This window comes from Panicum virgatum, chromosome 9K (genome assembly GCF_016808335.1).
Source record: "Panicum virgatum strain AP13 chromosome 9K, P.virgatum_v5, whole genome shotgun sequence".
NCBI lineage: Eukaryota > Viridiplantae > Streptophyta > Magnoliopsida > Poales > Poaceae > Panicum > Panicum virgatum.
Window position 1 is genome coordinate 50,458,536 of NC_053144.1, and position 12,839 is coordinate 50,471,374.

The 12,839-nt window shown below is 46.9% G+C and overlaps 1 protein-coding gene and 2 long non-coding RNA genes across 3 annotated transcripts; 1 reads left to right on the top strand and 2 right to left on the bottom strand.

Annotated features, from left to right (window-relative positions):
• Positions 1-3: 3 nt before the first annotated feature.
• Positions 4-982, top strand: LOC120652013. Its single transcript, XR_005666411.1, has 4 exons — positions 4-101; positions 176-214; positions 327-416; positions 848-982. It is a non-coding gene; the product is annotated as an uncharacterized LOC120652013 (long non-coding RNA).
• A 1,783-nt stretch (positions 983-2,765) lies between these two features.
• Positions 2,766-4,744, bottom strand: LOC120652015 (UDP-glycosyltransferase 73C4-like). Its single transcript, XM_039929698.1, has 2 exons — positions 3,167-4,744; positions 2,766-3,074 (listed from the first exon to the last, which is right to left on the bottom strand). The coding sequence occupies exon 1, from the start codon at positions 4,685-4,687 to the stop codon at positions 3,176-3,178; it is 1,512 nt and encodes a 503-aa protein (XP_039785632.1). The 5' UTR covers positions 4,688-4,744; the 3' UTR covers positions 2,766-3,074; positions 3,167-3,175.
• A 5,762-nt stretch (positions 4,745-10,506) lies between these two features.
• Positions 10,507-12,831, bottom strand: LOC120652017. The gene is made up of 3 exons (XR_005666417.1): positions 12,512-12,831; positions 11,474-12,444; positions 10,507-11,017 (listed from the first exon to the last, which is right to left on the bottom strand). It is a non-coding gene; the product is annotated as an uncharacterized LOC120652017 (long non-coding RNA).
• Positions 12,832-12,839: the final 8 nt, after the last annotated feature.

The following is a 12,839-nucleotide window of genomic DNA, read 5'->3' on the forward strand; positions in this document are numbered from 1 at the left end:
GTGCTTTTAAAGCAGATAAAAATGACCTGAAACTCAATCTTGGTGTTGGTGCCTATAGAATAGAAGAATTGTAGCCCTATGTCCTCAGTGTAGTCAAGAAGGTGAGCCTAATGAGCATCAACATTCTGTTAATAATAGAGGTTCCTGTCTTCATGTTCTCTTTTGCTTGCTGTAGGCTGAAAATCTTATGTTGGAGAAAGGAGAAAACAAAGAGGTACGGTGGAAGTTCGGAATTCAAGTTGCATGGTCATAAGAATTCATTTCTCCTTAGTTTATTTCTGTTTTATGTATCTGAAACTGAAGGAAAGTTCTGGATTGTGGTGCAGTATCTTCCTATTAAAGGCTTAACAACATTTACCAAAGCAACTGCAGAGCTACTCCTTGGAGCTGACAACCCCGTCATCAAGCAAGGACTGGTATGTACTATGCTGCACTTGCTGCCGGTATTATACCTGTAGTGTTTCATGTAATGCAGATAGTGTTTCACAAGCTGGGCTTGAGTCTACTTGAGCTTTGACTGACAAGTTCTAGCTCTTAATCCACTTATGCTTGTCTCGGGTTGAAATTCATATTAATGACTGAGCCATCACCATCGAAACATTATTTTCTATGGCTCATTGTTGACTAAGTTGGAACACCCTACATTAGTTAACTATAGCTACCTAATGCAAAAGGAGGTAGGGGATAGTTGTCAATTCTTTGTAGGCCACTGAACCATTTCATTTATGGCATATCAACATACCTTTTAGAGAAATGCATTTCAAGTGGAAAAATATTGTTAACAAAAGCTTTGTGGTGTGCCTCTGTATACAGCTACTTAATTCGGCTCTTTTCTTTGTTATTTCAGTTTCTGTAGCAAGTCATCAACAATATGGAGTAGAGGAAGAGTACATGGATCTGGAGTTCTAGACAGTTTATAAATCAAATGTCACAAGTATGTGCTCAACTGACTACCATTGCTGTCTTGATGCTCGGTTTTACACTTTTATACCAAGTAGTATGAAAGTTAAGAGGTCATATGGAAAACTTTTGGGAAAAAAGAGGGCTAAGGAACGAATAGCTAACTTTAAAAGGGTCATATAGGGAATTTTCCCATCTAGTAATGGGGCAGTTGATAAGGAAGCGAGCCGATGCTGGAATGGAGAAGGAAACATAGCGTATTGGTCCTGTGGGCCAATAGGGACGTCGTGGCTGATAAAGCTGAGAAAGGGCTGGCAATATTACGTTAGCAAGTTATTTCATAGGTTTTGAGTCGTTTGTTTAAGAAGATGTGTTTTCTTTGTTCGCAAGTCATGTACGTCGTATCGCAAAGGGGTCTAGATTTAGGCTATAAATAGCAGATCCCCGTTTTTTTTGTAAATTTTGATCAACCACATTCAAACAAAAAATCTTTACATTTATCACATCTACTTTTTATATCGGCGACTTCGCTAAAATCCTACTTGTAGTAGTAGCCTTTTTCTCTTTACAAGTTCTTCTCGGCAAGCGAGGCTGCATCGGCTTCGATCTCCATCTTGTTGTTAAGTTCCGAGTTGTGTTGCCTATATAGGCTCATGGTTGATGACGCATTGCTTCTTACTCTGTCTATAGCGCTCAAATTATTATCGAATATGTTAGATTTTAGGTTTATGGCGCATCGCTCTTACCTTGATCTTATTTATTCACAAGTTATTGGTAGAAGTTACTACTTTTCTTAGATTAATCCGCTTAGTCTATCTTGTTGTAGTTTTTATCATAAGTTATCAGTATGTACTTAGATCTTGCTAGGCTAACACGTTTAATCTAGTTTGTTTTAAGTTTTTATCACAAGTTATCCAGTTTAGATCTGCTCGCAATCGGCTCTTTCCGTGATCTCATCATCATAGCCGATTGGATCTAGATCTAGGTGTTGCTTGTGAGCTACGTTGCTTTAAGCGCAGTTTGCTTCTTTAGATCGACTGTTTGATAGCCGATATCGGCTGGCTAGCCGATAGCCACTGGAATTTAACATTTATCCTCCTTGTCAATTACAGGACAAATTGATTGGCACGCCACGCACGTCGATTTGGGTTTGGACCTATGAACGAAGTAGATCTCTCCGGCCTTAGCATACGTGGAGCTTGAGGATCTGATCGACGGATTTTTGCCTTAGATGGTGTCTCGCTACGTGTCATGGAGTGTAACGTATCATAGGGTTTAAAATTTGAACCCAAATGTAAGGCATCATAAGGTCCTTCGAAAAGGCATGCTGACCTCTTTGGTTTTTGTATTAATTTTGTAAAGAAATCAATTGCGGTTGGCTTGGCTGAGAGAGTAAAAAGTTATGCTAATCTTCTTGGTTTTGGTGTGGGCAGCTGAACAGCCAACCGAAAATTAAGCAATTGATTAACTGAACAATGCACTAATGAAGGGTAAATGCGTCTTTTTTCTACCTAGAGCACCTTACATTCAAGGATGGAGGGAGTAAAACTTATGGCATATGTACTAAGAAACTATTATGTAGAGAGAGGTATAAAGCCAATCAAATACTTTGGTACATGCTATTTTTATGTTTTCATTGCATTTGCATTTATTAAGGATTTTGAGAATAATAAATAATGTATTTTTCAATCGCAACAATTGCTATAATTAATTAGGGGTAAGGTAACAAGGTCATTTCTAAACAAAATAATTTTTATGAGACGGAGGGAGTAGCGCATGACACAGTCTCTCTCCCTGCTTGACCGTGTGCTTTACTAATCCGCGGCCGCGCTACTAATACATTAGCTGCATGCATGCGGACTTAATTGTTTGGAAGGAACCGAGGCATATGCAAACCAAAATACGACACTTATTTGCTACTTTCTTCCAAAACTAAATACGACGCAAAAAAAAAAGTAGGGCGTACACGACAAACTTCAAACCCACAAGCATTACATGGGTTTTAGATTTGCCGCAACGATTAATCAATAAATTTTTCAGAAAAGATAATCAGTCCTGAGTTTTGCAGAAAAACTACTTTCTTGCACGTATTGGCCGACGTGTAGTCTTACAGTAGATCGATGCTTCCACCTCGGAAGCTTCAGCCTTCAGAAGGGCATGCATGCACTGGAATCCTTCAAGCAACCAAAAGGTCATATCAGTATCTGCATGAGCTCAGATCAGATAATCAAATGCGAACAACCTACTTATTTGCTATACAGTATACCTGTACTAGTTACTTTTTGAGGGTGCTGCTGTTACTTTGCCGCTGCTCTGTTCTTGCTTGCACGAGGTCGTCGATGAGGCGCTGCAGATCGCGGTGAGAGGTGCCGCCTTCCGCCACGGCAGCACGAGCTCGGGCGGAGAGCTCCTTCACCCGTCTCCTCGCCGCGTCTCCTCTGCCTCCGGGCTCCATGAACTTGGTCACCGCCCGCGCCACGACCTCTGCCGGGACCAGGTCGTGCTCTTCGTACCTGGTGCTACGCACCCCGGCACCCTCCGGGAACAGCCGCTCCCCGATCTCCAGCACTTCGGTCAGCAGCCGCTCGATGATGAACTGCTCGAACACCATCGGCCACGTCAGCGCCGGCACGCCGGCGGTCACCGTCTCCATGACGGAGTTCCAGCCGCAGTGGGTCACGAACACCCCCACCGCCTGGTGTTCCAGGATCCGCATCTGCGGCGCCCAGCCCTTGACGACCATGCCCCTCGCACCAACGCGATCCATCCACCCATCCGGCGGCGACCACGTATCATTGTCCCTGATGACCCACAGGAACGGCTTCCCCGAGGCCTCGAGCCCGAGAGCCAGCTCCACGAGTTGGGCGTCGGAGACATGGGTCAAGCTGCCGAAACACAGGAACACGACCGATCGAGACGGCATTCTGTCGAGCCATTCGATGCACGGCGGCGAGTGCCCTGCTCCTGCGCTGTCTCCTGTTGTTGGTGCCGGCGCCGCCGCTGCCGGCGGCAGCGAGAGGGGCCCAACAAAGTAGGAGGGCTTCGTCTTTATACTGCTAGTGAAAATCTCGCAGTACCCTTGCTCTAGGTCGAAGAAGGTGTTCACGGCCCGGCCGGCACACCTTTTCACGCTTGCGGTCATCCGATCCAGGACGGGGCCATCCATGATTTTCTTGCTCCTCACGAACTCAGGGAGCTCCGTGTGCGGGATCAGTATGTGGCCGCCGCCTTCAGCTCGAGGCAGAGGCACCACACCTGCTCCAGCGGTGCCATGGATGTCAACATCCCTGATGAGGTGTGTGAAGGCCGTCGTCGCGAAGGTCCCAATGACTTGGAACGCCACACACGGCACGCCGAGATCGGCAGCGACGTCAGCGTTCCAAAAGAAGTGCCCGTCGGTGATGATGGCGTCCGGCGAGTGCTCCCTTATGAGGCCTTCCTGACCAGGCCTCATCAGGGCCTCGTCGAAAGTGGCGGCGTCGATCCGCCACGCGTCCGCGGCCTTGACGGTCGAGAGGTTCTCCACCCCCGGCGGGAGGCCATCCACCACCGGGAACGGGTACGTCGCTACCCTCACCGAAGTCGCGCGGCCGGGGCTCTGCTGCCGTGCAAGAGCTGACCGCACGACCGCGGCGTTCGCCGTGCTGACGGCGACGGTGGCCTCGACGATGTCCGGCCGCGCAGCTGCGAGGTGGACGGCGAGGTTGGTGAATGGGCCGATGTGGCTAGTGGCGAAGAAGGGCACGAGGAGAATGCGAAGCTTCCTGCTCTGGACCGGAGAGGCCATTGCTCACTACTAGTGCAGAGGTCTTGGTTCGATATCTGTGTTGCAGTAGTTTTTAAGGGCCGTCCGCAGTCCCAACCATACGGGCGGGAACTTTAATAATGGCCTTGGTTCAACAAAACTAGCGCGGACGTTTTCCGAGAATAAAATCTCGCATGCATGAAATAATAAATGAAGTCTATTTGTAAAAAAAATTTTAGGGATGGGTGTAACTTTTCGCGATGAATCTAATGACGGTAATTAATCGAGGATTAGCTACAGTGATGCTACAGTACCATCATCTAATCGCGCGGTCAGAGGCCTCATTAGATTCTTCAGGGTCACTAACGCGGGGTTCTGAAGTTGATTTTGTAAACTGACTTTGTTTGACACCGTAATTAGTAGTCAAAGTTGTTACTATTCCTAGCGAGCTACAATTGTAGCGCGAACCAAACAAGGCCAATGTACGAGCCACAGTAAACTACTACTAGTTGTTGATCACTGAGTCACTGACAAACTAGGGTTTATGGTTTTGGTGGCTGTCGGCGACAAGAAAACCCCAGCTCACGCAAATGGGAGGAACAGTGCCCAATGTTGGTTTTACGTTCGCTGGCTCGGAAGCCATCTCGCGGTCGACCGACCGACCGTCCACCACGTGCAGCTTGTTTCCCTTTTCCCGTGTTTGTTTCATTTCTCATTTTCTTTTCCTCCTCTCTCGCGTTCTCCATTCCCATTCCTTCCCTCCTCCCGATCTAGAGCAGTGCAGCAGGAAGGTCGCTCGGGGCTGCGCCGACGGCGCGCGCCACCGGAGAACGTCGGGCTGCCCCCCACCTATTCCTCTCTTCATCGGCGGATATCGGCCGGCACGTTCGAGCGGCTGCGGGCCGGCGCTCTCGAGCAGCTCGTCCGTACAGTAGTAGCAGTAGGCTACCCACGCGTCCGATCTGTCGCTCCCTCGCCGTCCAGAGGTGGCTTCCGCCGCCTTCGCCCTCACCTCACCGGCGGCCTCCGCCGTCGCCGCCCAGTCCAAGGCACGACCTGCCCCTAACCCTCAGTCCCTACCAATTTGCTGCTCTACTGGTTCAGGGTCTGAATGTCTTCTGTGATGGCTTGTTGATGGTGTCGGGTACCACAATTAGGGACACCCTAATCGGGGTACTAAGATCATTCCAAAAAACACAAACACGTGTTAAGGCAACTGGGTCCACGAAGGCCCACGACCTCCTTCCAATCTGGAAGAAAGGAAAGGACTCAAAGAAGCCCAGCATGCGGCCCATTCGCACCCCTCTCGGGTCCGCGGGACGATCTCCGCCTCGCTCGAGGGCTCCCATCGGGACCCTCGACTGCGCCCCGCATCTCTGCCACGCTCGAGGGCAGCAAACCTCCCTCGAGCAGGTAACTCATCTCCGCCTCGCTCGAGGCCACCCCTCGGCGTAAGGGACAAACGGCCCCGCCGCTCAACCGCTCGCCGTACGGAGGCATTGAGTGCCAACCACTCCTCCACAGTGCTCAGGACAGACGGCGTCAGGCCGCCATTCCCCACAGTGGCTGTGATCGGGGTCCCATCCGCCAACTCCGGTCACTGCTCCGCCATCCCGGACACTGTAGCAGCACTGTGGGACCTACGACGCGGGACGCAGCATGCTCGGCACTGCTCCCCGTACTATTCTGCCAACTCTGGCCGTCCGGACTCCACCTCATCACATGCATGGCCCCGGACCACCTCCAGCTTGGAAAAGGGTCCGGCGACGCCACGTGCCCCTCCAAGAGGGACGCTCAGCACACGCAACTGGAGTCCCGGACCTCCCCCCTCGAGGGGTCCGGGACCTCCACGTAACCCTCGGACCTCCTTAACGCGCACACCAGCGCTTTATTAAGGGGGGTCCGGGACCGCCGCGTGCCCCACCATCGCTGGTGCACGGAGGACCCTAACCTGCAGGGCCTACGGAATGCCACATCAGGAGGACTGAACATCCTACAGCAACGACCACGCCGCATGCTGGGGTTGGCAGGACGCCGACGCGATCTGCGCAAGACCACGGACGACATCCAGGACGACTGCCACGCCCGACGCCATGCCCCACATGGTACTTTCTACAGTGTTCGACCACTGCACCCCCGCGATTCGGGGGAATACGATGACTTCCACATTCCCCTACTCATGTACACCGCCCCTCCTTGTGACCATAAAAGGATGAGGCGGGCTTCCTTTAAGGGGGGACGTTCTGGACATCATCTACCACGGTCACCCACACTCGCGATCATCGTCACTTCTCAGCACCACTGAGCGCTCACCTCAACCGACTCCTCTTCTAGCAGAGACTTGGGAGCCTCTCTCCCTCTCTCGTCATGCTTGTACCCCCTACTACAAGTAATTCGGGTGCAAGATAATACAGTGCCATCGCACACCCCTTTGCTGGACTTACGGCCCCGCGGCCGGAACCAGGATAAACTCGTGCGTTACTGTGTTGCCTCTTGCATCAACATTTGGGACGAGGAAACACGCAGCATTTACTAGTTGGGATCCGGACCCCCGGGTCAGGACACCGACAGATGGGCGCCGTTCGGGTCACCTCCCCTTCCTATTACTCATGCATAGGGATGGTAATGGGCCATGGCTCTAGTGGCCTTTTCACAGTCCAATAAGACTCTTAAAATTTTTAATTCAAAATTATATAAAATTAAAGTCGGATCTTTTTAAAGTCCAATCTTTAAATTTTCTAGTTCAAATTTTGGAACCTTCAACCCCCCCCCCCCCCCTACGCCGCGACTCGTCCAGCGCCTTCAGGTTCCGCAGGACTGTCCAGGTGATGCTGTCGACGCAGAGGCGGGGCACCCACAGCGTGCCTCATCAGAGCTGCACGTCGAGGACGGAGGATGCGGCGCCGTCGTCCTAACGTGCAAGAAAAAGCATAAATCCCATCAATGCTGCTGCTCCATGAAACTTACTTCTTTACTCTAAGCACAGGAAGCTTTTAACTCTAGCACCCAAACTCTCTAGTGTTTGGCAATAGTTTAGCATCTCAAAAGATTCCCTTAGCACCAACAATTGTGAGCTTTTAACTCTAGCACCCAAACTCTCTAGTGTTTGGCAATAGTTTAGCATCTCAAAAGATTCCCTTAGCACCAACAATTGTGTTGAGCTGCCCTCGGGCGACGATGTCGCCGGCCTCGGCTGAGGTGGCGGCGAGAGTATGTAAATTCAGTTACATTATCTACTACTATTCTCTCTCGCTAGCTCCTAGCAAATAAATTAAAGATAGTGACGAATCTAAAATCTAAATTTAAGGAAGACTTATTTTTTCTTCTTTTTCTCTTTTCTCTTTTTCTTCTTTTTCCACCTTCTTTTTTTCTTCCTCTTCATCATCATAGTTCAAAATTGGTGGGGGGGGGGGCTTCATGGGCTCCATGGGAGTAGGGGGGCTTGAGCACCCCAGCAACCCCCTAGCTCCCCCACTTGAAGTCATACGAGAGCACATCTGCCAGAGCTGCACATATCGAAGATAGGCGAGAAATTTTTTCTATTTTTTTATTGTCTTTTAGCTCCATCTCACCCAGCGATATCGCTGGACCGTTTGAGAGGGCCTTACAGTGTTTGGAGGCACGTCGTTGTGCATAATTTGTCGACAATAGCTAAATGACACTTAACCTAGCTTGGCCAGTGGGCTTATTAGACCAGTCTCAATGCACAATTTTATGGCATAGTTATATAGATAGAAAACTAAATAACTATGCCAGTCGAGTTTTATAGAGTTGAAACTCCTCTATTATCTTATAAAATTCTCTTCTTCTCTCTCCTTGTCATGTCATCAAGATGATGTGGCATATAATTTGATACTATAAAAGTCTTCATGAAACTTTCATTTATGACTGGCCTGCTCTCCTTGGCCAACCTGGTGAACCCTTGGATGACATATCGTTAGAACCTGATATCGTTTGATTTGAGACTACCATGCAATTGAGACAATGAAAGATATAGCAACAATATTTGGCATGATATATCAACTTATATTGTTTAAAGGTAGTGTCTATGTAGTCATATAATCAAAATATCATTTTTAGAACACTCTACAATCCCTAATGTTTGGGTTGGATTCCTATTAAACTCATTCTATTTTATTTATCTATTATATTTGTTCTCTATTCAGTATAAAGACATCACCTCACTCGCTCCCAATGCACAACTTAACAGTTCTAGCGCATAAATTTTTATACTAATATGGAATCTTGCATAAGACTCGTGCATAAGACTCGGTTTCATTCTTTCTCCACAAAGCTCCCTCTCATTTATCTAGCACCACATAAGTAAAAAAAATTATAAACGGTTGTATAATTATTTTTTAAAAAAATCATGAGGACTGCCAACGTTCTTATTTAAATGCTTATTATATTGCTTATCATTAATGGTATTCAGTTGGGACAGGTGAGCGTGTCAGCTAGGAATCATTATTATCTATGGAGCATTGCAGGTGGAGCCTCTCACCAATCTCAAGATGGTGATGCAAAAGAACAAAAAATTTAGAGGCACCATCTGCAATCAACCTATCCGGTCAAAACTACAGTCCAGAACGGGACACAGTAGCCAGGTTGTTTAAAATTTCAAGAGGCGGCATCAATAGTTTATAGGGCTAGTTTGGTTTTTAAGTTGTGCTCACATTGAATATTTGTATGTCAATTCAAATATTTAGATGACAATTTAATATAAAATTAATTACATAAGCTTTAGATAAATTTATTAAGTATAATTAATGCACAAACACAACTAGCGGATGATTACTGTAGCAATTAATGATTAAATTATGAACTAATTAGGCTTAATAGATTCATCTCGTGATTAAATCACGACTTATGAAATTAGTTTTGCAATAAGTCTATATTTAGTACTCTTAATTGATATGAAAATATGTGATGTGACGGAACTTATGACTTGAACTGAAAAACCGAACGAGACCTTAATCTTAACTAGTCGTGTGTCTATCACGACTCTTAAGCATGGGCCAGTTCTCGTGAATTAGTAACTATCTGTGCAAAATATTTTATAATTATATTTTATTTGATATTTTTAAATAACAAGATTCTCTTTCATATGATATGACAAAAATTTAGCCCCATGAAAACGAGCCCAATGTTGGTTTTACGATCGCCCGCTCGGAAGCCATCTCGCGGTCGACCGACAGACCGTCCACCACGTGCGGCTTGTTTCCCTTTTTCCCGTGTTTGTTTCATTTCTCATTTTCTTTTCCTCCTCTCTCGCGTTCTCCATTCATTCCTTCCCTCCTCCCGATCTAGAGCAGTGCAGCCGGAAGGTCGCTCGGGGCTGCGCCGGCGGCGCGCACCACCGGAGAACGTCGGGCTGCCCCCCACCTATTCCTCTCTTCATCGGCGGATCTCGGTCGGCACGTTCGAGCGGCTGCGGGCCGGCGCGCTCGAGTAGCTCGTCCGTACAGTAGTATCAGCAGCTACCCAAGCGTCCGATCCGCCGCTCCCTCGCCGTCTGGAGGTGGTTTCCGCCGCCTTCGCCCTCACCTCGCCGGCGGCCTCCGCCGTCACCGCCCGGTCCAAGGCACGACCTGCCCCTAACCCTCAGTCCCTACCAATTTTCTGCTCTACTGGTCCAGGGTCTGAATGTCTTCTGTGATGGCTTGTTGATGGGCGTAGGTGCTTGGAGGGGGAAAGAATCAGGGGAGAAATTAAATGGCTGCCGCGTGGGGATCACGAGGAAGGTGACCACCTGCTGGCTTTTCTAATTGCTCATACTCGTAGCCTCGTACTGCTTATTTGGATCATGGAGTTGATTTGGCGAATTACTTGGGTGCTGTAGCATGAGATGCCCATGGGCCATGGTTATCGTCGTGTATGGTCTGTCAATTGTTAGCCAGCAGTTCCTTAATTAGCAATTCATGAATTGAGACAACTTATAGCTTTTTTGCCGAATTCTAGTCTATGTGATCTGCTATGTTATCAGTTACTGCAGGTTTCTAGGACATTATCTGCCTTCCCATATAAGCATGTAGGTTACTGTTGAGTAAGCAACAGGATTGTCCTGCTAACCATTGATCTATAAGCATGTCACAGGATCATCAACTTTGAATGGAGGACTACTTGCATTAATAACTTTTGCAAGAAAAGATATGCTCCATACTATGTTTTAATTCAGCATGAAATCAGTGTAACTCTAGTTAATCTAGCACATCTCACAATTCTGAAAAACAAAAAAAAAAACAGCTTCCAGCAAATATATACACAGAACTACGAATTTTATTTAGCAGAAGCTCAAGTTTTGCATCTCACAAGTCTTGACTTTTCCAGGCAGTACCATCAAGGCCAATCTAGTTCAAATTATTGCCTTTGTCCCTGTATAATAGGAACCCACAGAAATATCAGTTACCATAACAAATAAGGCCATAAAATCTGCAGTTACTGCAGTTGCAAGTAAGAAACAATATATTTGCAGTGGAGAAGTAACTACAGTGCTATATTAGGAAAGGTTGGAATTTGAAAACAGAGGCTGAGTAGTCATAGAAAGCAATCTTAATGGTGATCTGACATATAAAAAATCAGGAGACTAGATGATCATACAAATCAATCTTACGGTGCTTTTTTTCAATGGAGACCAACTGAGCTATAAAGCATAATTAACATGAGAATACATTATATCACTGTAACAGGCCCCGTAAATACATGAGAATGATAACCTTGTACAGAAAAACTATATACGACTTACACTACGTCAATATAAATGATACACTTCTGGGCATAGTAAGACATGCTACCTACACTAGCAAATCTGGGCATAGTAAGACATGCTACCTTCCAGCATAAGCAAGAAAAGACCTTGGAGTCATCTTGCTTAAAGAACTTCCTGCATTGAAAACCTACAAAGATACAGGCTGATAATAAACTGAGATCAATACTGACAAGAGGTAAGGCTTCACTGTCTTGCACAATCATGAAGGCTTAACTATCTTTTGCATATTGTTTTCCTATCTCATGAAAAGGCAAGATTTGAATTCTTGTTCTATAGGTTCAGTTAGACATTTGAATGAATATCTGACATGCTAATTGTTGAAACAAAGAGGAAAGCCATGCTGGCCAATATTGGCCACAATTTAAATTTGAGTGGACCAGCAAGAAAGAATACCACTGTGTACGACACAATGCTTGCAAATTATAGAACTGATCCGATATAGCATTTGATTATCCACATTTCTTAAATTCCATTCAAGGCTAGCATTTGATTTGACATGGAAACAATGATAGCTACTCAGGGAAGCATGCTTTCATGCAATAGACATTGAGAACTGACATACAAGGAAATATAACAGAAGAAACAAATAATCCTGGTTAGAGGAAATATACAACCTATAACTTCACCTGTTATTGATGAACAAGGGACTGCAAATAAAATGACAATGATATACTTTGGCAATTGTCCAGAACTTATTAGTGACTACAATAAAACTTAATGCATTATATGGAAGTTAATATAAACGACAAGTATTGCATTCCCAGAAATATGGTTGCAGGTAAAGAACTTGTGTGAAAGTAAATTAAATCCATGTCTATGCATGCAATCAAAGAGAGCATCCAGCTGCATATCTCTGACAGAATTTGTGGTGCTTACCGTGCTAGGGACATTTCATCGAACATCTTACCAGCAGTGTAGTCCAAAACATCTTACCAACGAACACCTCCACCATGTATGTGGCTGATCTGAACAAGCTTTCTCTGCAGCAATCTCCATTCCTTGGTGTCTATCTCATGCAGTAGAGATCTTCAAGCTGAGCAGGGAGCGGGATGAGGAGAAATCCAAGCAACATGAATCCAACATGAGCCAAATCAACCTACCGTAGATCCGCTGCTCCGTGGTGAAGACCATCCACGGCCGAAGGCTTGAGTTGCAAGTCAGGAGGATGGGCTTGGCGCGGCGTCTCCCCATACAGCTGCTCCTCGGACATGCCGCTCAAGGCCACCTCAGCTCGGGAAGAGGGGCGGGGGCCGGGGCCACGGCGGCGCCAAACTTCATGCGGCGGATGAGCATGTTGAGGTGCTCGAGCTCCTTGGATACAGAGGTTGAGGAGAGGGCCGCGGATCTGAGGGGGAAGGGATTTGGAAGGAGGCGCACGGGATGGGGTCCGGCCGCGGAGGACCAGAGCGGTGGGATGGAGGGGCGGAG

What these genes read in the sequence shown, in the direction of transcription:
- LOC120652015 (XM_039929698.1), bottom strand. Translation starts at nt 4,687, where the DNA reads ATGGCCTCTCCGGTCCAGAGCAGGAAGCTTCGCATTCTCCTCGTGCCC.